Here is a 25,693-nt window from a genome sequence, read left to right on the forward strand (position 1 = left end):
TGGGAAAAATCTTTGCTATGGCTCTAGGACTTCCACTGCAATTAGCTAACTTCTTCCTTGCACTTGGCTGCTGCCTCTTAACAGCAGGCTCAGTGACTGGGTCTTCTATGTTGAAAGGACTGAATCAGGATAGTGAATCTAGAACTTGAATTATCCACCTTTCTCATATTAAGATGAGAAAAATAAGGCCTATAGAGATGAAATGATTTGCTCAGGGTTACTTAAGTCACAGAACTAGGACCTGAAACTATCCCCTGACTCCAGTCCCAGCAGAAAAGCCCAATTTAGCCATCCACTGGTCCTTTTTGAAAGAGTAGTCAAAGCTTTGATGTACCTATGCTAGAGAAACATAAGTAAATGTGGGTAAATTCTTTGCAGCCATGAATCTCTGCATAGCCTAGGATCAGTATGTACTTGCAATACAAAAAACCAGACTGGAGTAATTTTTTTCTGGGACTCGTGTTGCTTCAAATGGGCTTATATACAGAGAGTCAAGGTTAATGGAGCCACTGCTATTACCTGGGGTATTTTGAAAAAGAAGATGAGGGGTGGGGGGGTGGGGGTGGGTTGGGACTAGGAAAGGAAAGCAGAGCAGGACTGCGCTTAACTATTAATGCAGAGACACTTAAACTTTTGCTCATAAAGTAAAGGAAGGAAGGAAAAATAAAGATTCTACCTTACATTTGAATATGCTGAGCATGGCCTTCAAACTCAGAGGTGCAGCTAACATTAAAGTTTAGAACGTAGATACTGATGAAGAAACAGCTATCAGGTGTGATTTTCAGGGAAGATGCATTCATTTCCATAATCCAAAGCAAAAATTTTTCAGGATTTCTCTTTCTCTCTCTCTGTAAAGAGAAAATCCAATTCATGCTGGGGTGAAAAACATTTAGGAACTACCTGTTTCCACCTTCATTCTGGATTGGTGGTAGGTTAGGGAATAGGAAAGAGGGGGAAAAAAAAGAAACAGTAACTCCACCGGAAGACAACCAGGCTAATCTCAATACTTCTCCTTGACTGAAAACTTTTTATCTGATCCTAAGCACTAATCTCAATGTCCTGCTATAATGATAAACTCTCTTAACCTTTTATTTAAATAGTCATTCCAACAGATCCAATACATATAGAACTGGTCTAGCACACATGCAACTCTGGAACATATAAATTCCTCACCGAAAAGCACCATGGAGATTTATATTAGGTTCTATTACTTCTGATAATTGAAGGTTTGGTGATACATGAAGGTCAGTCAAAACAAAACTCCATACCAATACTAGCATCTATTAGAAATTGAGCCAAGACCAAGGCACCATATCATTGAAGTAAAAAAGTGGAGTCATTCAGCATTGTATTTAGTAATCATCTATTACAAACAATATTTTTGTTAGGTTGTTGTTTGGGGCTTGGTTGCCAGATAAAAAAGATCTTTATTAACCAACTATACTCATTTGACACAAGAAATCTAGATGTTACTTACTCTTACAGAGATACTCTCAGAAAGCTCTAGAAATTACCTCTTACTACAGAGTTTGCTTTAAAGTTACAAATGAAGAACAGAGTGTTTACCAAATCCAAGGAGAAAACAAGTCAAATTTATACTTTGTGATGTTAGATCGTAGTAGTCAATATTATACAGTTTCAAGGACTTCCAGGACATCCTGGAAAGAAAGAAAATTTGGAGCCAAAAATAAAATTATATTTTTAAAAAACAGGGAGCAAGGAGGAGATTTACAGAGAGGAATATTCTAGAAAATATTAAAGGGATTGTCTATGAGCATTTAAAAAGGGGAAACCATGATCGCAATGAGCTTATATGGGTTCATCAAGAAAAGTTCAGGGGAAACAAACTTCATTTTCCTTGATAGGCTTACTAGACTCATAAATCAAGGTCATGAGATTGAAATAGTATACTTGGTGGCATTTGACAGCATCTCAAACTATGTGAACTGATAGTAGACTCTGTTGTTTATTTCTGTCAGGGACCAACTCTTTGTGATTGGGGTGTTCTCGGCAAAGATCCTGGAGTGGTTTGCGATTTCCTTCTCCAGCTCATTTTACAGATGAGGAAACTGAGGCAAACAGGGTTGAAGGACTTGCACAGGGCCGTACAGCTATTACGTGTATGAGGCTGAATTCAGGTCTTCCTGGCTCCAGGCCACTGCGCCACCTAGCTGCCTAAGATGCATTTAAAACAGTGAACATCTAGACACAGAGAGGGATGATTAAAGGGGAGGGGGAGCAGCATGTCAGCCTTGAGGAGAATCTTGAAGAGCTACAGGTTTTTCATCAAATTCACAAGTGCCATGAGGCTAGGAGAAATGACTAGTATATTTGATGACAGAATCTGAGTTCAAAAATATTGCAACAGGCCGAATCTAATAAGATGATTTGGGGGAATGGAGAGTTAGGGACACAAAACCTATGGTTTCATCAGTGTAGCAAATTCCTGATGAGGAAATCCCCTTTGCCAGTGAAGATCAGCGCTGGCTCAGTGACTGTGTAGCTGCAGAGAAACTAGAAACTTCGAAAAATGCCTGGGTCTCTGAGATTAGGTGACTTGTCTAGGGTTAGTAGGTGTCAGGGGAAGACGAGTCTTCCTGACTCTGAGTCAGCTAGGCTGCCTCTCAAATGAAATTTAGTAGGGATGAATACTAAGGTCGAGTTAAATTTTTTTTAAAACGTGAATGGGTGCATGATGGGGAAGGCCTGTCTAGATAATCCATGTGAAAAAGAGCAGGAGGTTTTTATTGGACTTCTAGCTCAGTATGGGTCCTAGGTTACATTAATAGAATGTGTACTGCAGAGGCAGCTGGATGGTGTAGTGGATAGAGCTCTGGGCCTGGAGTCAGGGAAGAACTGAGTTCCAATTTAACCTCAGATGCTTATAGCTGTGGGACCCGAGGTAAGCCCTTTCACCTCTGCCTGCCTTAGTGTCCTCAACTGTGAGATGGGAGAAATAATAGCACTGTGAGAAATAATTCATTTGGACCCTTACTCTATTTCGATCAGTATTGATCAGTGTAATGTTCTACATAAATCTTATAGAGATAGATATGTTCTTATAGTGGGCCCCAAGTTTTAATGTAACGTTCACTATTTGTTTACCAAGTTATGAGGTTCGCTTGTGCAACCACAAAATATCTCCATTGTTTTACTCAAATTCCATGTTCAAACTCAACACAGGTGGGATGCCTAAATGCTTTGGAAAGTCCCCCAATTTATTGTTGTGCCTCCGGACCATTCTCTGTTGTCCAACATGAGCAGGTGACCATCTTATGACCTTCTTTTGACCTCCACCTGCTCAGTGGAGATGCCCCGTGCTTCACGCAACCTATGACCTCCCTGCTATGTCATTCTTGGCCTTCAAGAGCAAGATCTATCAACCAAGGAGAATCTGCATTTCACCATGCCTCTTTTGCATATTTGGGTATCAAATCCTACAAAAACAAGGTCCTGGAAGAAGGAGGCATCTTAGATTGTGAGGAAGATCTGAGGTCCACTTCATTAGAGGCGACCATGGACCCTTCAATACAGTGCCATTGGCTCAGAGCTCTGCCTCAGAGGTTTTACTTGCAGATTGGGCAATTTTAATCCCCACAGCACCTGCCTCCCAGGGTTGTTGTGAGGGTCAAATGAGGATGAGAGAGATGATTATTTCTTTCATGCATTGATAATCAATTAATGAATTAGAACCAGTATTTCATTAGAAGGTTGTGGGCTGTTCGGTCTCTGAAGGACATTTTTGGTGGATGAAATGACATATATCTGCAGGTACATGCCTTTTGATCCTGGGTGGGAGACCCCACCCAACTAGAGAAACTTGCAAAGAATTTAATCTAAGGTGAATTCTGGCCCATTGTCTTCCACTCAGCCAGTTCTGAGCAGAGGTGGACCCACTTTTGTGTAGACTGCCTAAGGTGGGGGTGGACTGGATAAGAGATGTCCACCTCTCATTATAATATTCATTTTTCTCATTGTTAACCAATCAGAGTTGATTGCCACCCTCATAAACATCCTCTCTTCTATGGACATATACATGTTGAGTGGGTTCCTTGAGGGGTCTTTGGCGTTCGAGAGTGACACTGACCCCTTCTATTAATTATTGCTATTATGATTAATAAAATAATTACGCAGAAACTATGTCTCTTGAACTTTTTATATGTCACAAGGGCAATATTTTAAAATGCTTGGCACATACTAAGTAGTTAGTAAATTATTATTTCCTTCCTTCCTTCCTACTATCTAGAAAGAGGACGATTATAGACCCTCTATATTGTATCTGCTCCAATGATAGCAGCAGTATTATGTTCAGTTCTTGGTGTTACATTTTAGGAAGGACATTAACAAACTTAAGCATGTTCAGCGGGGATTGACCAGAATGGTGAGGGTACTTAAATCCATAATTGTGAAGAATGTTTGAAGCAACTAGAAATTATATTAACCTAGAGAGGAGAAACCTTTGGAGGTGGCTAGGTGGCTCAGTAGATAGAGCACAGGGCCTGAAATCAGCAAGATCTGAGTTCAAATCCAACCTCAGATACTTACTAGCTATGTGACCCTGGGAAAGTCAGTTAACCTCTGTTTGCCTTAATCCACCAGAAAAGGAAATGACAAACCACTTTAATATCCTTACCCAAGAAACCCCATGGACACTATCAGTAATGGCAGAGAGAGTAACCTTATTTTGCTTGGCTCCAAAGTGAAGAACTAGAAGCAACAGGTTGAAGCTGCAGAAAGACAACTTTTGACTCAATAGATAGAGGAACATCTTGGACGGGATACTACTGGACTGTTGGTGGAGTTGTGAACTAGTCCAATATTCTGGAAAGAAATTTGGAACTTCACTCAAAAGGCTATAAAACCATGCATAGCCTTTGACCTAGCGATAACCCCATAAAATATCCCCCAGGTACAGCTGCTGTTCCCACTAGTGACCCAGGATGGAATTATCAAAAGAGTGAGGATAGGGAAAAGAGAGGCCCTATGGTAATTTGCCTTGTTAGAAGGCCCAAGAACAGCATTTCAAAAGCAAATACATTTTCAAAAAATTAGGGAAATTACTCAGAGAGAAAGGGAAAACCCTGCCCTTTTCCAAAACCAGCTATTAGAAGCTATTAAAAAGTATACATAGTAGCTACTATGGTGACAGAGAAAATCAGAGTTCAACTCAAAAAAAGACAGTGACATCAAAACAGCTACTCTAAAGCTTCAAAGAAAATGTAAAATAGTCACAAACCCAAAAAAACTTCTTAGAAGAGCTTTAAAAGGACTTTAAAAATCAAATAAGAGAAGAAAAATTAGGAAAAAATTAGAATAGTGCAAGAAAATTATGAAAAGAAAGCCAATCAATTGGAAAAAAGAGATCTGAAAACTTACAGAAGAAAATAATTCCTTAAAAATTAGAATTGGGCAAGGAGAAGCTAATGACTTCACAAGTCACCAAAAACCATAATAAAACAAAAGAATGAAAAAATAGAAGAGAATATAGAAAACATATTGAGGAGAGACAGTATAAGAATTGTTGGACTACCTGAAAGTTATGATCAAAAAAGAGTCTAGGCAGTATACTTCAAGAAATTATTAAGGACAATTGCCCTGAAGTTTTAGGACTAGAGGGTAAAATAGAAATTCAAAAAAATCCAGTGATCACCACTTGAAAGAGATCCCAAGATGAAAACTCAAAGGAACATTATAGCTAAGTTTCAAAGCTCCTCGGTCAAGGAGAAAATACTACAAGCAATCAGAAAGAAACAATTTAAATATTATGGAGCTACAGTCAGGATAACACAAGATTTAGCTGCTTCTCTATTAAAAGACTAAAGGGCGTAGAACATAATATTCCAAAGAGCAAAGAAGCTGGATTTGTAACCAAAAGTAACTTACCCAGCAAAGCTGAGAAAGAAAGATATTTAACTAGAATTAAAGGACTTTCAGGCATTCTTGAAGAAAAGACCATAACTGAATGGAAAATTTGACCTACCAGAATCAGGAGAAAACATAAGAAGGTAAACATGAAAGACCAATTATAGGGGATTTAATAAGGTCAAACTGTTTATTCTTACATAGGAAAATGATATCTGTAACTCTTAAGAATGTTATCATTACTAGGGTAGTTTGAAACAGCACATATAGAAGGCTTGGAGTTTAGTTAAATATGATGGGATGATCCTAAAAAATAAAATCGGGTAGAGAGAGATAAAATGGAGCAGGTATACAAATGAGGCATAAATGAAAGAACTGTTAGAGTGGAAGGCAGGAGGGCTGGAGGGCTGGTAGTGCTAGAACCTTATTCTCATCATTACTGCGTTAAAGAGGGAATGACATGCATATCTAGAAGGGTATAAAATTCTTCTTAACTTACAGGGGGATACAATAAGGGAGGGGTTCTTAGAAGAGTATGCAGATTAAGAAATAAGAGGGCAAAAGGAGAGGACAAGAGAAGGACTCAGGAAGGGTGTGAATTAGAGAGGCTATTGTCAGAAGTAAATTGAACATCTGGGGAGGGATAGAGTAAAAAGAGGGAGAGAAGTATAAATAATGAGGAAAAATAGGATGGAGGGAAATATACAACTAATAATTATAACTTTGAATATGAATGGGGTGAACTTACCTACAGAATGGAAATAGATAGCAGAACAGTTTAAAAACCAGAATCCAACAATATGTTGTTTACAAGAAACACATTTAAAAATGAGAAATCCACATAGAGTAAGAATAAAAGTCTGGAGTAGAATGTATTATGCCTCAGCTGATGCAAAAAACAAAACAAAACAAAAAAATCAAAACAACAAGGCAGGGATAGCAATTATAATCTCAGACAAAGTTAAGCTAAAATAGATTTAATTAAACAGGAAAACTACAATATATTAAAAGGTATCATAAATAATGAAGTAATATCAATACTAAATCTATATGCACCAAATGCTATAGCATCTAAATTTTAAAAGGAAAAGCTAAATGAATTACAGGTGGAAATAGATATAATAGTGGAGGATTTCAACCTTTCCCTCTCAGAACTAAATAAATCTAACCCAAAAATACTTAAGAAAGAAATCAAGGAGAGGAATAGAATAAGCTAGATATGATAGCTATCTGGAGAGAATTTAATGGGAATAGAAAGGAATACACCTTTTCTCAGTGGTATATGGCACCTTTATAAAAATTGGCCACATGATAGGGCATACAAACTTTATCGTTAAATGCAGAAAAGCATAAATATTGAATGCATCTTTTTCAGACCATAATGCAATAAAATTATATTTAACAAGGGACCAAGGAAACCCAGATTAAAAATTAACCAGAGACTAAATAACCTAATCTTTAAGAATGAGTGAGTTAAAAAACAAGTCAGTGAAACATTTTTTTTTCACTATGAAAAATGCTTTAATGGTGTTATCTGTACAGCATTTGATGTCAAAGAACAGGAAAACAGCAAGAGCAGAGCACAGTGAGACATGAACATCAGAAAAACAAGTCTGTGACTGAATAAAAAGAGTTCATACGGTTTTCAACATAATTTACAGAATAAGTGATGCACAGCTTTATGCCAACTCCTCTCCAGCCTCCTCCTCAAATTCTCCCTCCTCCTCAGCTGTGGCATCCTGATACTGCTGATACTCAGAAACCAAATCATTCATGTTGCTTTCTGCTTCAGTGAATTCAATTTCATCGATGCCCTCTCCAGTATGCCAGTGTAAGAAAGCCGTTCTGCGGAACATGGCTGTAAACTGCTCAGAAATGCACTTAAAGAGCTCTTGGATGGCAGTACTGTTACCAATGAAGGTGGCAGACATTTTCAGGCCCCAGGGGTGGGATGTCATAAATGGCCATATTCACATTATTGGGAATCCATTCAACAAAATAACTGCTGTTCTTGTTTTGAACATTGAGCATTTGCTCGTCTACCTCCTTCATGGACATACGGCCTCTGAACATGGCTGCCAACATAAGATAGTGCCCATGCTTCGGGTCACAAGCAGCCATCATGTTCTTTGCATCAAACATCTGCTGGGTGAGCTGTGGCACAGTTAAAGCACAGTACTGCTGGCTGCCATGGCTAGTCAGTGGATCAAAGCGAGGCATAAAGAAGTGCAGACGGGAAAAGGGGACATGGTCACTGCCAGCGTTAAACTGCCCTGGGAAACATAAGCAAGTGGTGACGCCACTCATGGTTGCTGACACTAGATGGTTCAGGTCGCCATATGTGGGAGTGGTCAATTTCAGGGTTCTAAAACAGATATCATAGAGGGCTTCATTATCAATACTCATTCCTATTAAGAACACTTGAAAGCATAGGTATAAATGGATTTTTCCTTAAAATGATAAGAAGCATCTACCTAAAACCATTAATAAGCATAATTTGTAGTGGGGATAAGCTAGAAGTCTTCCCAATAATATCAGGAATGAAACAAGTATGTCCATTATCACCAATATTATTCAACATCATATTAGAAATGCTAGTAATAGTAACGAGAAGAGAAAAAATTGAAGGAGTCAGAATGGGCAATGAGGTAATAAAACTATCCCTTTTTGCAAATGACATGATGATATACTTGGAAAATGCTAGAGAATCAACTAAAAAGTTAGTTGAAATAATTATTTTAGCAAAGTAGTAGGATATAAAATAAACCCACATAAATCATCAATATTTATATATATCACCAACAAAACCTTGAAATAAGAGATAGTAAGAGATAACCCATTTAAAATAACCATAGACAGCAAAAAATACCTGGGACTGCCAATACAATATACCTGGGAAGACAAACCAAGGAACTGTATAAACATAATTATAAAAATACTTTTTTATAAATAAACCATATATATAAATATAAATAAATAAATATTTTTCAGTATGAATAAACCAGATATATAAATAAGTAAACCAGATTTAAATAATTGGAGAAATATTAATTGTTCGTGGGTGGGCAGAGCCAATATAATAAAAATGGCATTTCTATATAAACTAATCTACTTACTCAATGCCTTCCCAATTAAATTACAAAAAAAAAGTTATTGAGCTAGAAAAAAATAAAATTCATTTAGAAAAGCAAAAGGTCAAGAATAGCAAAGGAATTAATGAAAAAATGTAAAGGAAGGAGGTTTAGCAGTACCAAATCTTAAACTATATTAAGATGGTAAGTATAAAACTTATCTAGTACTGGCAAAAACAATAGAAAGCTGGATCAGTGGAACAGAGTAGACCAACAATACATAGTAGAGTTGGGTTTTACAGTTGTAAAAATTTAATTTGGGAGGATAAGAATTCAGTATTTGGTAAAAATTTTTGGGAAAACTGGAAAGCAATCTGGCAGAAACTAGGTTGACCAATATCTTACACCATTTAAGGTCAAAATGTATACATGACCTAAACATAAAGGGAGATATCATAAGTAAACTAAAAGAACATGGGACATGTTATCTATCTTACTTATGGATAGTAATAGAATTTATGAATAAACAAGAGATAACATTGTGAGATGTAAAATGAATAATTTTGATTTCATTAAATGAAAAGGTTTTGCACACACAAAAAAAAACCCAAATATAGCCAAGAGTAAAAGGAAAGCAGAAAATTGGGGGAGGGGAATTTTTATGGACAGTTTATTGGATAAAGGTCTCATATCTCAAATATGTAGAGAACTTTGTCAAACTTATAAGAATATGAGTAATTCCCCAATTGTTGTTGTTTATCCTTCAACAGCAACAACAACAAGAAGCATATGAGTCATTCCCCAAATGATAAATGGTCAAAGTATATGAACAGGCAGTTTTTGGGTGAAGAAATCAAAGCTATATACAGTCATATGAAAAAATGCTCTAAATTATTATTGATTAGAGAAATGCGAATTAAAATAACTTTGAGATATCATCACCTATCAGACTGGCTAAAATGATAGAAGGGGAAAATGACAAATGTTGGAATGAATGTGGAATGATTGGGACATTAATACAGTATTTTGGTGGAACGGTATCAGTTGGAACTGATCCAACCATTTTTGAGAGCGATGTGGAATTATGCTCAAAGAGTTATAAAGTTGGATGCCCTTTGACCCAGCAATAGTACTATTAGGTCTGTTTCCCAAGGTGACTCCAAAACATTCCCGGGAAAAAAGGAAAATAACCTAAATGTTCTAAAATATTTACAGTAGCTCCCTTTGTGGGGAAATTGAGGGGATGTCCATCAATTGGGGAATGACTAAACAAATTGTGGCATATGATTGTAATGGAATACTAGTATGCTGTAAGAAATCATGAGCAGATTGATTTTTAGAAAAACATGGAAAGACCTGCACAAAATGAGTGAAATGAGGAAAACCAAAAGAACTGATGTATACAGCAACAGTAATATTGTTTGAAGAATAACTGTTAATGGCTAAGCTATTCTAAATATTCAAATCCACTACAAAGGTCCTATGAAAGTGCTATTCAACTCCAGAGAAAGAAATAATAGAAGAATGCATAATGCAGTTTTACATATCTGTATATAAAACTACATGTATATCTATATTACATATATCTATATATAATTATACATCTCTGCGTAAAATGGTGACCGTCTCTAAGTGCAGAGTGGGGAGAGTAGTGCGGGGTGGGGAGGGAGGAAGACAGTTTGGAACTTAAAATTTAACGAAAATAAATCAGTAAATTTGAATAAAAAAAAAAAGGAAGGCATGCTGTCCAAATGTGAACTCCCCCTCTCAAAACCTCAGATATTATAACCATCAGCAAAATGGTTATAATATCTCTAATACTTCATGGGGTGGAATGCTAGTGCACACATGGGAATTACACTGTCCAGAAGTGAGCTCTGATTGTCATTATCGCTAGAGCCATCTCCGTGGGTCAAGTGAGGCTGTTGCCCTGCTTTCTTTCCTCTCGCGCTCCGCAACAACCGCATGACCAGTACAAATAACTGCCTTCAGAGCACGGGTTTCACCGCGAGGCTCGGAGAGACTTCAGAGGCTGCCAGCAGAGCCTCTCCGGCACTCAAGGATCACAACGGAGGGACCGGTCTCGGTCTCGCCCCCTTGTCCCTGGACCTGCCCGGAGTCTTTCGCTCTCTTCATCAGCTCCTTGACAGCTGCTCTGGGGACCTTCTCCCAGAGGCCCCGCCATGGGGGCAACTGTAACAGGGGGTGTTCCCTTACTGAGAGGCCCCCTGCTGTTGCTGGGGCTAAGTGCGCTTCTGGCCCCCGCCAGCTGTCTCGACATGTCCCTCCAACGTCCCCGAGCGTCGGCTGAACTAGTGATCCCCAAGGAAATAAGCTCTCCGATGTGGCACTCGGAGATGTCCGGGCAGGTCTCTTACAGCCTGCATATCACAGGCAAGAAGCACACCTTGCACCTACTACCCAAGAAAATGCTGCTACCCTGGCACCTACCCGTGTTCACCTACGTAGCCAATGGTGTCCTGCAGGAGGAGGATCCCTTCTTCCGGAATGACTGCTACTACTACGGCTACATGGAAGGGATCCCCAAGTCCTTAGCTGCCCTCAGTACCTGCTTGGGTGGGCTCTGGGGGATGCTTCAGGTAAACGAGAAACATTATCAAATCCAGCCCGTTTCGTTTTCCTCCACCTTTGAACATCATCTCTATCCGATAGCAAACACGGGCGCTTCTAATCTGACCCGTGCTTTAGCCAGAGGGGGGGTACATGAGGACTTCTTCCAGGCCCAGAAAGCCACATCGCCTTCACCCACAGCCACTTTTGATGATGTCCATTCGCGCAGGCAGAAGGTGGAGATGGGAGTTGTGGTGGAGAAGTTGCGGAACGAATTCCGGAGCATTAATAATACCGTGTTGCTCCAGGACATGCTGTTCACACTCAACCTGGTGGACACGCTTTTTATGCAGATCAAGGCACACGCCTCTTTGTCCTCACTGGAAATCTGGACCAATCCTAGCCCTATAAATATCGTTCAGAAGCTGCAGAATATTCTTCGTAATTCTGCTGAACCCGAAAGTTGGAGCCCCGGGGAGGAGCAACTTTGTGATTTAGTTCGTCTTTTCCAGCAGCATAGTTCCCACCTTATCTTTGGAGTAGACCCCAGGACTGCAAAATGCAACCCTTATCCCAGTTTGGCTTTTAAGGCTAACCGTGGAATCCAGTTGATCTTTTTCTCGGTCCTTGTTTCCTGTGAAACGAGGCATGACTTAGGAAAGCCCAGTGATGAGGAAAACTTGCACGGTCAAAGGAAACCTTGCCTCATGGACAGTAGGGCCCAAACCTCTGGTTCCTCTGGCTGCACTTTGGATAGTCATCTGCCTTCAGTGGGCAGCAGGGCCAACTCTCTCAGTGGGAGCTCTGAGAAGAAGATGGAAGAGCAGATATGTGGAAACAAAGTTATGGAGGAAGGAGAGGAATGTGACTGTGGCTCGGAGACAGAATGCAGAAAAAATCCCTGTTGTCAGCAAGGTTGTATTCTTTCCAAAGGTGCCAAATGTAGCACTGGACTATGCTGTAAAGATTGTAAGATTCTCCCAGCTGGAAGGGTCTGTCGAGTACAGGCCAGTGAGTGTGACCTCCCAGAGTTCTGCAATGGGACCTCAGGGTTTTGCCCAGATGACATATACAAACAAGATGGTACGCCATGTAGTGGGAAAGGATACTGTTACAAGAAAAGGTGTGGGAGCCATCTTCAGCAGTGCCAGGCTCTGTTTGGGCAACAAGCTGAGAATGCTCCCCGCCAATGCTATAAGGAAGTGAATAGTCGAGGTGACCGGTTTGGTAACTGTGGACTTGAGCAATTATCATTTTTCAAAGGCTGTAACACCCAGAATATTTTATGTGGAAGATTGCAATGTGTCAATATTGACACCATTCCTCAGGTACCTCACTATTACACCCTGATTCAAACTTACTTAAAAGAACCACTTGAAGAGGAAGGTCTCTTGTGCTGGGGAACAGCTTTTAACAAGACTGCAAAGGAGAAGGGTTTGAATGATCTTGGAGTTGTGCAAGATGGCAGCTCATGTGGGGAAAACATGATGTGTATTAACAAGACTTGTCTCAACGTCTCCAGGATCCACCAGGATTGTGTCCCAGAGCAGTGCAACTATCGAGGTGTGTGCAACAACAGAGGGAACTGCCACTGTGATTTTGGATGGGCCCCTCCTTTCTGTCAGGATCCTGGCTATGGAGGAAGCAGTGATAGTGGACCAACAGCAAATCTCGGGAGTGAGATGAACACAAGTTTCATATCCTGGAGGACCTATTTAATTCGTGGTAGCATTTGCTCAAGCTTTGTGATGCTTAAATGGGCTGTGATAATGCTGTATAAAAAGAGAAAATGTAAAAAACCTTAGGGATAAAACTACGTAGGCAATCAAAGAAGCCTAGTCCAAGATCTCATGAAAGACCCAGTCCAATATATCAGAAAGCTAGCCCCTCAAGTGAGCCTTCAGGGTTAGTCTGCCATCCATTAGAATTCTAGCAATATTACTTCATGAAGGTGATGAAGGTTTTTAGCACTGCTGTCTTCATTGTTATGCTAGAGCCCCTTGTTTCTCAAAAGCTCCAAGAATGTGCTGCCCATTTAACCCATATTATTTTTTCCTTTTTCTGCTTTCTGCTTGAAAAATAAATGTGCTTTATATCTTGGAATCCAATGGAAATCATGTTTTGTTTTTACTTTGATGTCTTTTGTTTTAAGATTCACTTCCAAATTTATTGCCCCCAACCTAGCAACCAATAAGCCAAACTTTGTAAGGAAAACAGTGAAACCTTCTGATATCGCTACTCTGACTAGTGTTAGCAGTCTTGAGTGTGGCCATGGGACACCTGATCCAGGATGCATTCCAAATCTCCAATCAGTGTCTCCAGCTTTTGTTTCAATGCAGCATCTAAAAATATATGTATATTTCCCATTACATGTAAAAATTTTAACATTCATTTTTAAAAATTTTGAGTTCCCAATTCTCTCCCTTCTCTCTTCTACCCCCTCATTGAGAAGGCAAGCAATCTGATATAGGCTATACATGGGCACCCATGCAAAACATTTCCATATTTGTCATGTATGAAAGAAAATACAGACCCCTCCCCCCAAAAAAAACCCAGGAAAAGTATGTTTTGATCTCTATTCAGATTCCATCAGTTCTTTCTCTGGCAATGGAGATCATGTTTTCATTATCAATCCTTTGGAAGTGTCTTAGATCATTGTATTGCTGAGAAGAGCTAGGATTCACAGTGGATCATTGTACTATATTGCTGTTACTGTATACAATGTTCTTCTGGTTCTTCTCACTTCACTTTGCATCAGTTCATGTAAGTCTTCCCAGGTTTTTTCTGAAAGCATCCTGCTCATCATTTCTTAGAATAATAGTATTCCATCACAATTATATGTCACTAGTTCAGTTATTCCCCTTAGACACCCACTCAATTTCCAATTCTTTGGCACCACAAAAAGAGCTGCTAAAAATATTTTTGTGCAAATAAGTCCTTTTCCCTTTAAAAAAAAATCTCTTTGGTATACAGACCTAGTAATAATTTCTGGGTCAAGCGGTATGCACAGTTTTATAGTTCTATAGTCTCAGTACCAAATTGCTCTTCAGAATGGTTGAATCAGTTCATAATTCCAGCAACAGTGCTTTCGTGTCCCAATTTCCCCACACTCCCTCCAAAATTTGTCATTTCATTTTTCTGTCATATTAGCATTTCTCTAATAATGATTTAGAGCATTTAAAAAATGACTATCACATGATACCTTTGATTTCTTCTGAAAATTACCTATTTGTATCCTACCATTTATCAATTGGGGAATGACTTGTATTCTTATAAATTAGACTCAGTTCTCTATTTGAGAAATGAAGACTTTATCAGAGGCTTTATTGCTGTGAAAAATTTTCACAGTTATGATTACTAACTCTGTAATTCCCTCCATCCTATTTTTCCCATCTCTCTCCTTTTTCCTCCCTCCCTCTCTCCTCTCAGAATGATCAATTAGAGAAGATCCTCCATATTACAGTGTAAGCTCAGCACATATGTGTCAAGCTCCCAGCCCCCTTCTGCAGACTCTCCTGCTTGGAGACTGATAACAGGAAACTCCTAAGACAAAGTATAGGAAATAACTCCTAAACATTCCTAAACAGTTCTTAGGAATGAGGGAGGGGCAGGGGTGGCTCCTCTCTCTGGCAGGAAAAAAACTCTCTTTGTTCAAGGCCCTATAAAAGTCACCACGTGGGACAGGCACATTGGGATCTCACTTTGCCTGGGACCACCTTCCCTTCCGGGGTCTTGATCGAGCTGTGTAAACCGGGATCCCCACAGCTCTGAGAGGATCAAGTGCAGGAGTTCCCCCGAGAGGTGATGAATCTATGTCGTCTGTGTCTTTGTCTTTGTTGTGTTAACTGTGTTTGTTAGAGTATTTCCCCTGTCTTTCAATTAAAACTTTATTCTGTTGGGAGTGTGTCTTATTGCCAGTGCGAATCCGAATCTGAACCTAACCTAGCTTAACCCATCTCTCTCTCCCTCCCTCCCTCTCTCTCTCTCTCTCTGTTTTTCTCTGTCTCTCTGTTTTTCTCTGTCTCTCTGTCTGTCTCTCTGTTTTTCTCTGTCTCTGCATCTCTGTCTCTCTGTCTCTCTCTGTCTCTCTCTCTCCCCTCCTCTCTCACCCTGTCCTTCCTCAAAAGTGTTTTGCTTCCAACCACTCCTTCCCTCAATCTGCCCTCCCTTCTATCAGCAGATTACTATACCAAATGGAGTGTGTATTATTCCCTTTTTGAGCCAATTCTGATGAGAGTAAGGCTCAAGCATTGTGCACCTACACATCTTCCCCTACATTGTAAAAGATTTTTTGTACCTCTGTTATATGAGATAATTTACCCCATTCCACCTCCCCCTTCCTCCTCCTCCCTGTGCATCCCTCTTTCTCACCCCTTCATTTTATTTTATTTTTTGGCTAAAATCCCATCATAGTCAACTTTCATCTGTGCCTTCTATGTAGACTCTTAACATTCCCTAATAATGATAAAGTATTTTTAGGAGTTACAAATTTCCTCTTCCCATGTAGGAATGTAAACAATTTAATTTATTGAATCCCTTATGATTTTTCTTTCCTGTTTACCTTTTTATGCTTCTCTTAAGTCTTGTATTTGAGAGTTAAATTTTCTATTCAGCTCTGGTCTTTTCATCAGGGATGCTTGAACGTGCTTTATTTCTTTAAATATCCATCCCTGCTCCCTCACCGCTATCCCCCACCCCCACCGCTCCGCCCCCCCCCCCACCCCCAAGGATTATACTCAGTTTTATTAGGTGGGTAATTCTTGGTTGTAAACCTAGCTCCTTTGTCCTCCTTTGTCCTACCATTTGTCCACATTTCAATCCTTCCAATCTTTTAATGCAGAAGCTTCCAAATCTTGTATTATACGGACTGTGGCTCCATAATATTTGAATTGTTTCTTCATGGCTGCTTGCAATATTTTCTCCTTGACCTGGGAACTCAGGAATTTGGCTATAATATTCCTTAGAGTTTTCATTTTTGGCTCTTTCAGGAGGCAATGGGTAGATTCTTTCAGTTTCTATTTTACCCTCTGCTCCTAGGGTATCAGAGAAGTTTTCCTTGATAATTTCTTGGAAGATGATGTTTAAACTCTTTTTTTTTTTTTAATCATGGCTTTCAGGTAGTACAATAATTCTTAAATGATCTCTTCTGGATCTTTTTTCCAGGTCAGTTGTTTTTCCAAGTTGTTTTCCACATTTTCTTCAATTTTTCATTCTTTGGATTTTGTTTAATTGTTTCTTGATACCTCATGGAGTCATGAGCTTCTACACATCAAATTCTAATTTTTAAGGAATTATTTTCTTGAGTGAGTTTTTATACCTCTTTTCCATTTGGCCAATTCTATTTTTAAGGAGTTCTTATCATAAGTAAATTTTTGTGCCTCTTTTACCATGTTGTCTATTCTGTTTTTTAAGGGGTTATTTTCTTCAATACTTTTTGTGACTCCTTTACCAAGGTTGACTCTTTTTCAAATTTTTCCCATTGTTCTTAATTTCTTTTCCCAATTTTTCTTCTATGTCTCTTATTTAATCCTTTTTAAGCTCTTCCAAGAATTCTTTTTGGGCCTGAGATCAAAATTAAAATTTTTCTTTGAGGCTTTGGATGTAGCAGTTTTGACTTTTTTGTCTTCTGAATTTGTGTTTTGATCTTTCCTGTTACCATAGTAACTGTCTATGGCTAGATTCTTCTTCTTTTTTTTTTTTTTTGCTCATTTGCCAGTCTATTTCTTGACTTTCAACTTTGTACTAAAGTTGGGCTCTCCTCCTGAGTAGAGGGGGCACTATCCCAAGTTTTAGCTTGTTTTGTGTTGCTATTTTCAAGCTAGTTTTTGGGGTCTGTAAATTTTCAGTTTTTTTAAAATGGTGTGCTCTAAGGAGAGGTGTGGTTACTGCTTTGCTGTCCTGTGTTCTGGTCTTTGAGTGACTACAAACAATTTTTTCCACTCTGGCACTGCAACTAGGGTCCTTGCTCCTTCTAGTGCTCCTCCTCACCTTGGGACTGGGACCCAGATCTATGTATGGGCAATACAACAGAGTCCTACACCAATTGCTAGCAAAAGGTTCCCTCTAATCCCTTTCTGACCAGTTGTCTGACCCCTTTACCATCTGTGCACTGAGAACTCTGGAAGCCTCCACCACTGCTGATTTGGTCTCTCCCAAGGCCTGCTGCTGGCTTTCTGGGTTGTAGCCCACATTGGATGGCACTCCACTCTCACCTCAATGAGATAGACCTTTCCTGCTGACCTTCTAAGCTGTCATGGGCTGGAAAAATTTTTCACTCTGTTGTTGGTTCTGCTGCTCCAGAATTTGTTCTGAACAATTATTTTAATGTTGTTTGGAGGGTAATTTTGGAGAGCTCTGGGAAGTCCCTGCCTTTACTCCGGCATCTTGGTTCAACCTCCTCAACACAGTTTAAAGAATGTCCCAGAGCCAGTGAATCTTGGACTCACTTCTTTCCATGGATTTTAGAGCATTCCCAGAAGGAAAATTTCTTTTGTGAAGCAGCCAGCCAGGGGTGGAAAACTGTACCCTCAAGGCCACATGTGGCCCTCTAAGTCTTCAAGTGCAGCTCTTTGACTAAATCCAAACTTCATAGAACAAATCCCCTTAATAAAAGGATTTGTTCTGTAAAACTTAGACTCAGCCAAAGGGCTGCACCTAAGGACCTAGAAGGCTACATGTGGCCTCAAGCCCGCAGATTCCCCACCCCCTGAGCTAGACAGAGTCAATAAGAGAACTGCACTTGGAATCAGGAAGAGCTGAGTTCAAATCTTGCTTCAGACACTCATGAGCTATGTGACCCTGATCAAGCCACAGAGTTGATATGAAGATCAAACGAGGTAACATACACAATGCTTTATAATGCTTTAAAGTGCTATTCAAATGTAAGCTATAATTATTACCATCATCCATGGGACCTTAGTTCCAGGAGAGTGGTAGGCTTGTCTGTAGCCAAGACTGTAGAATACAGCCTGATCTTCTGGTTGCAAAGTAATGAAGCATCACCAGTTTTTTCCCCTCTCACAACACTTAAGGGAGCTGACTGGACTATGCAAAGTGGGCTTTCACATCGTAATTTCCTCCCCTTCTTAACCCTCTACCCCTGCTTTTGTCATGCCATGGAAGCCTAGAAGGGTCCTCTGGCACCACACAACTGCTGTTCTCTGTCTTCCTTTCTCTCTTCAGTTTTCTTCCTACTTTCTATTTCTTTTCTTTGCTCCATCTGTCTTCTCTAACTTTCCTATAAGGGAAGTAAATGCTTATTAAACATCTTCTGATGCTATATTGCAGGCAACCAAAGAAATATTTTTGCTTATTTCTCCTTTCAAGTACCACCCAAATATTCTGCTACTCATATCAATAAAAATACCCTCCCAGAATAATAGTCCACAAGTACTTTTTTTTAAACCTCATTAACCTCTCCCCAGCCCAATGCCTCTCTCTTCTTTATTTCTTCCCTTGAGTTATGGTTCATTGGCAGTGCCACAATCAGGCAAGCAAGCAAGCATTTATTGATAACCTGTTGTAGTTCAGGCACTGTGTTAGATACTGGAAATACAATTACAAAAAAAAACCATCCATACTCTCTCGGAATCTACAGTCTAATAGGGGAGACAGGTATACAAAATTAACCTTTAATGCTATGAAGAGACAGCAGTAAGGTGGGGCTGCTGCAATTGTCTGGAGGCAAATTTAAAATCTGGAAGGAAAGGAAATGCTAAGTGTGAAGACTATTTCAATCACTTTATAAATAATCTCTCCTATCACACCTCTGTCTGTCTCTGGCTCTCTTAAGTTTTATGTTCCTTTCTGGGAAGGAACAGATTCAAGAAAAGGAAAAAAGGGTACCCAAGTTGGGGAGGAGATTCAAAATAATTTAATAGGAGAATTGATAGAAGGAAATGAGAAATGAATATTATATGAATGCTACAGAGCTGATATGTAGAATTGGCCTCCACGGAAGTCCTACTCCAGTGCGTGATTTTGGCATGGAACTGACCTAGACCATGACTATAGAGTGTAAATTCTCAACCAATTCTAACAAGCTAGAAAGATGTCAGGTATGGTCCAAAAGACTATGTCTATAGCCTGAATACTAGCCTAGCCAACCTGGAGGGGCATACTGCCAGTGTACTAGTCACTAGGTGATAAATTCTTTGGAAATGACAATCCATTGAGTAGACAGGCATACTTAGCTAGACTAAGGTTAGCACAGGTTAAAGAGGCCTATGAAAGTTGCTTTGAAAAGACTAAATGTCTTTCATGACTCATGCATGCCTTTTGGCTACCTTGTATTAATGCAGTTTTCTGTCTAGAACCAAATAGACAAATACAAAATAAGTTTGCTTAACAGAAGTTCCATTACCAAAAAAAAGAGGTTCCATTACCTTGGACTTTGTTCTCTTTTCATATGGTTGTAGAGGATGTGTATGTTATTCTAGTTCTGCCAATCTTTCTGTGCATCACTGCATATATGTGTCTTGTCATATTACTTTACATCATTTGTACTGTCCATTTATTCCATTAAGAGGCCCTATGGTATGTAGATAGAAGGCTGATTTTGGAATCAGAAATACTTGAATTGGTCTCCTATCTTTATCTTATACTGATTGTGTAACTCCTGCTCAGTTAGCTCTTGAAGACCATAAGTTACACCCATGCCCTAGGGCCCTGAGCATCATCTCTTAAAACTTAAGTTTTGACTCATCTGTAGGGTGTCCCCAAACCAGAAAGAAGGACACTAAAAGTACATTGTAAATCAGGTATTTGATATCTATTTATTTCTCGCATACATTAGAAAAGATTCTTTAAAAAAACCTATTTACAAAATCACTTAAATAAACTTACTGCTGTTATAATCTACCAGGACATTGATTTAATTTTTTTTATTCTGAATTTAACAAATACCAAATAAAATGAGAATCTCCACATAGAAAATAGAAAAAAAAGAGGATTATACATAAAAAGACAAATATCTATCATATATGGCTTGATTTTCCTTTTAAATGTAATAAATTCAACATTTAACTTTTTTTTAAAAAAAGATTCTAACTTACAGTTGAGTGGTTGATCTGCATCTTCTCTCCTGAGATTCCAGAAAGAGCCTGGAATATCCAACACTTTGAACCTCGTAGATCCAGGGAGAACTAACATTGGAAGGTAGAGGCCAAATGGAGAACAGGGTGAGATCAAGCAGGACTGACTACCCTACCCAAAAGTACAGCAGGGGGCAGAATCTGGCCCTGGCACAAATCCCCAATTCAGGAGTTAAAGCTAGAGAGATGTTACAAAGTAACTTTGTAACAATAATAAGCAGTGACTCAAAGGAAAAAAAAATGATCTTCCACAAACACTACAATGAATATGTAAACGAAATGAAGAGGTTAAAAAATGAAATAAAAGCTTTGAAGGAAAGAATTAGAAGTAGTTTAGGAGAGAAAGTTGTAAATCTTACCCAATTAACGGACTCCATGAAAACTAGAATAGAACAAGGAGAAATCAATTACTCTATGAGAGAGCAAGAAATATTAGAATAAAATAAAAAGATTGGAAAAAAAGAGAAGAAAATGTAAGATGTCTGATTAAAAAATAACCTGAAAAACACATCAAGGTGAGAATTTAAGAATTACTGAATTTCCTGAAAACTATTTTTTTTTAAAAGCTTGGACACTATTTCAAGAAATTATAAATGAAAACTGCCTAGATTGATTAGAACTAGAGGGTTATCTAGAGATAGCTTTATCTATAGACAGAAAGAATCCACTGATCACTTCCTGAATAGAACCACAAAAGGAAAAGTCCCAGGAATGTCATAGCCAAAATCCAGAGACCCCTTGTCAAAGAAAAATACTGCAAACATCCTTTAAAAAAAGACCAGTTTAAATGCCAAGGAACTACAATTAGGATCACATAAGACTTTGCTGTCGTTCAGTTGTTTTCAGTAATATCTAACTCTTTGTGACCCCATTTGGGGTTTTCTCTGCAAAGATACTGGAATGGTTTGCCATTTCCTTCTCCAGCTCATTTTACAGATGAGGAAACTGAGGCAAACAGACTTAAGTGACTTGTCCAGAGTCACACAGCTAGTAAGTATCGGAGGTCAAATTTGAACTCAGGAAGAGGAGCCTTCTTAACTCGAGTCTGGCTGCCTCATATAAGACCTCACAGCTCCTAAAAACCAGAGGAGATATCAGAATACAGTATTCTAAAAGACAAAAGGTGAGTAGGCTTAGTACAAGAATAAATTTATCCTGCAAAGCTGAATATAATCCAGCAGTGGTTGAAGGAGAGAGGGAAATGTACCTTCAATGGAATAAAAGATTTCCCAGCACTTCTGATGAACAAATCATAGAAACAATAGATAATTTCGTTAAAAGAAACGAAAACAATAACACAACTTACCAAAGTTTATGGCATACAGCCAAAGTGGCACTTAGGGAAAAATTATATCTCTAATTGTTTATGTGAATAAAACCGAGAAAAAGCAGATCAGTGAATTGGGTATGCAACTAAAAAAGGAGAAAAAGAATGAACTAGAAATCCCCAATTAAACACCAAATTGGAAATCCTGAAAATCAAAGGAGAGATTAATAAAACTGAAAGTAAGAAAACCATTGAACTAACAAAACTAGAAGCTGGTTTTATGGGGAAAAAAGATAACAACCATAATAAAACACCAAAATAAAACCAAAGTAAAATAGATAAACCATTGGTTAATTTGATTAAAAAAGGAAAGAAGAAAACTAGATTAATAGTATCTTTATTATTTGTTACAAAGGTTTTTAGTGAGAGGAGGAAAGAAGGGCTTAGCAAAATGATGCCAAATAAAAGAGGGCCATCGTAACATTTTTTTTTTTAAAGCAGACAAAATGGAACGAATGGAACAGAAGGGAAGTCTTGAAGGAAGACAAACAGGAGGGTTGTGAAGATGTGTAGAATTTATTATATGCTTTTATTTTTTAAAGAAAAAAGCTACAGATTAAATGCAGATTCATGGCTTCACACAAAATCATTTTTTGTGTTCTGCCATGTGTATAGAAATGATCTTTTTTGAAGCTTATGCTCAGAATTAAAAAAATATTATTAATAAGAAAGACTACACCACACCACCTCACACGTACCCTGTGTAAGGCACTAGAGATCCAGAGATTAAAAGAGAAGAAAGTTCCTGTCCTTTCTTATAATGTGACATATGAATACGTACGATACGATAAAATCCCACCCCACACTTCCCCACCCACCCCTTCGTATGTGCCCTAACAGATCTCTCTCTTTTGGAAACTTTATTTTTAAAATTAATTTTAAGGAAATTTCTATTTTCTTTCCCCGAAAAAAAAGAAAAACAAGACTCTTATAGCAAATATGCATGGTCAAAGTAAAAAAAGTTCCCACAGTGGCCATGCCGCCGAAATAGACGGCTCAAATCTGCACCCCAAGTCCATCGCCCTCTCTGCCAGGAGATGCGTGGTGTGCTCTGGAACCGAACCGTGGACCCAACAGATATTTCCACATATCTTTCTTTCCTTCCCCCCTCCCCCAACCCCTCCTCGCGACAAGTCCAACTGTCTCTGGTTCCCAACATCCTCCAGCCAGTCTTGAAGCCCAAGGTCCAAGAGCAGCGAGCTAGACAGAGCCCGTGGGCTCGAAGTGGGTGGAGGATTCTCCGGAGGCGCCTCCCGGGGCAGGGCAGCTGCAGTAGCGGGAACTTTTCGGTGTCTCCCCTGTGGCTCCGGGTCTCCCCGGGGACGTTGCTCATGGGCACTGCCCAGGCCTGGCGCCTCCTGAGCATCCCGCTCCTAGTGCTTGGGTTCGGGGTACTCCTGGCCCCAGTTGGCGGCTTCCAGCGCCGGCCCGGCTGGCGCTTCGCCTCCTCTGAAGTGGTGATTCCCTTGCAACTGAGAGGTTTCGACCAGAGGGATCGCCCTGGGCGACTGTCCTACGTGCTGCACTTCGCGGGCAGGAGGCATGTGGTCCACCTGCAGCTTAAGAAGTTCCTGCTGCCTAGGCACCTGCCAGTCTTCACTTATACTGCCCAAGGGTCCATCCAGATGGACCACTCTTTCTTCCCTAAAGACTGCTACTACCGAGGCTACGTGGAAGGGGCCCAGGGTTCCCTGGCTGCTCTCAACACCTGCCATGGGGGTCTCCAGGGGATGCTGCAGGTGAACTCTCTTTACTATGAAATTGAGCCCCTGCCGGCCTCTCCCATTTTTCAGCACCTGGTTTATCCGATGCAGAATAAAAAGAAAGGTCCTGGCTGGAAGTGCGGCTTAACGGAAGAGGAAATAGGTCATCTGGGCTTGGAGAAAAAGGGGTTGGGACAGTCAGTGCCTGGGGCAGGTCCCAAGGACAGGTGGTGGCCAGGAACCAGGTTTGTGGAGTTGATGGTGGTAGTGGATAATTTTTGGTATAAGTATGCTTGGGAAAATGAAACTGAGGTGATATACCAAGTGTTAGAGGTAGTCAATATAATAGATTCCCTGTATTATCTGATGGATGCCTATATAAATTTGAGTGGAGTGGAGATCTGGACAAATAGCAACCCAGTGGATTTTAGTAATGGCATAAAGGTAACTTTGGATGTATTTGCCCATTGGAAACAAGTAATTAATGAACGTTTGCCACATGATGTTGCCCACCTCTTTGTTCGCTATAACTTTGGTACAGACAAGGGTTTAGCTTATGTTGGTACAATATGCCACGACCTAAAATCAGCTGGCATTGATGCATATGTCGAGGATAACTTGTTGGAATTCTCTGTCACTGTTGCCCACGGACTTGGTCATAACCTTGGGATGATTCATGACCATGACTTCTGTATCTGTGCACAGAAACAATGCATCATGTATGCCAATTTAGGCTTAACTGACGTCTTTAGCAACTGTAGTTATGCCAGTTATTTTGATCAATTTAGTGAATTGTTTATAGACTGTTTAACAAATCCACCGGAGCCTTACAAGATTGCCTCTACAAAGCTGTGTGGTAATAAGGTAGTCGAAGAGGGAGAAGAATGTGACTGTGGATCAGTAAAAGAATGTAGCAAGGATTCTTGTTGTAAACCAGGTTGTACTCTGAGGCCCCATGCTGACTGTGCTTCTGGACTGTGCTGTGTAAATTGTAAGATTGCACCAGCTGGAACACTTTGCAGACCCCCTAAGACACCATGTGACCTTCCAGAGTACTGCAATGGAACTTCGGTACTGTGCCAGAAAGATTTTTACATGCAGGATGGAACTCCGTGCACTAAAAATGCTGTCTGTTATCAGAATATTTGTAGTGACCGAATTCAACAGTGCAAAACTATCTTTGGTGAAACAGCCTATGACGCTCCCCTGATCTGCTACAAACAAGCATACATGAGAGGTGATCGATCTGGGGACTGTTCTTTGGATGGTCATGCATACAGGAAGTGTAACACAGCCCATGTTTTGTGTGGCAGGCTGCAATGTACTAATGTCAGCCGGATTCCCCATTTAGAAGAATTCACTACTGTACTCCAAGTTTATGTGAATGGAATTATGTGCGTTGAAATGGACTCTCCCACGGGGAAGGATGCTGGGAATGTAAATAATGGTGCAGTGTGTGACCCTGGAAAGATCTGCCTGAATAAGAAGTGTGTTGATTATTCTGTACTGAATTATGACTGTACAGCCCAAAAGTGCAATTATAACGGTATATGCAACAACAAGAAAAATTGTCATTGCCTAAGTGGATGGAATCCCCCATTCTGTGCTAGAAGAGGATTTGGTGGAAGCATTGATAGTGGCCCTCCTCCAGAATGGAAAGCAAATTATGTCTTAATTATTTGCTATCTAGCTGCTCTCTGCCTTGGCTTTTATGTGACACTAATACTGCTTGTCTGGTTAGCAAGAAAGTCAGCATTTATCATCGAGAAAGGAAAAGTCTTTCTATGAATAAAGTCAGGAACCAGTGGAAGGATCTATCCATATCAGATAATATCCTCTATCAGAGAAAAATTCCCATTCAGAAAAAGAAAAAAAACCATCTGCACCAATAGTATACAATGCAAACTGATATCAAATAAAGCTTCTGAAGGGAGTTTTGTCATGGAGTTGAACCAATCAGGATGTACCCCTCAAATATCATTAGTTACTTTAATAATGTAAGGGTCAGGCCAAATTACTCTAACAGACATAAGCCCTGGGTGACTGTTGCCCTCCTGATGCCTACCA

General features: G+C 39.6%; 3 protein-coding genes across 3 annotated transcripts; 2 read left to right on the forward strand and 1 right to left on the reverse strand.

The window, feature by feature from the left end:
- Positions 1–7,541: 7,541 nt before the first annotated feature.
- On the reverse strand, positions 7,542–8,268 carry LOC118829841 (tubulin beta chain-like). The gene is given in 2 exon segments (XM_036736701.1): positions 7,542–7,802; positions 7,804–8,268. Coding segments are annotated over 2 exon segments (726 nt in total).
- Positions 8,269–10,936: 2,668 nt separating this feature from the next.
- LOC118859098 (disintegrin and metalloproteinase domain-containing protein 30-like) lies at positions 10,937–13,609 on the forward strand. The gene has a single exon (XM_036769531.1). It carries the CDS (start codon positions 11,117–11,119, stop codon positions 13,307–13,309), a length of 2,193 nt encoding a protein of 730 aa, XP_036625426.1. The 5' UTR covers positions 10,937–11,116; the 3' UTR covers positions 13,310–13,609.
- A 9,645-nt stretch (positions 13,610–23,254) lies between these two features.
- On the forward strand, positions 23,255–25,414 carry LOC118829842 (disintegrin and metalloproteinase domain-containing protein 20-like). Its single transcript, XM_036736702.1, has one exon. It carries the CDS (start codon positions 23,255–23,257, stop codon positions 25,412–25,414), a length of 2,160 nt encoding a protein of 719 aa, XP_036592597.1.
- The last annotated feature ends 279 nt before the right edge of the window (positions 25,415–25,693 follow it).

The sequence above is a fragment of the Trichosurus vulpecula genome, chromosome 8 (assembly GCF_011100635.1).
Source record: "Trichosurus vulpecula isolate mTriVul1 chromosome 8, mTriVul1.pri, whole genome shotgun sequence".
Classification (NCBI taxonomy): domain Eukaryota; kingdom Metazoa; phylum Chordata; class Mammalia; order Diprotodontia; family Phalangeridae; genus Trichosurus; species Trichosurus vulpecula.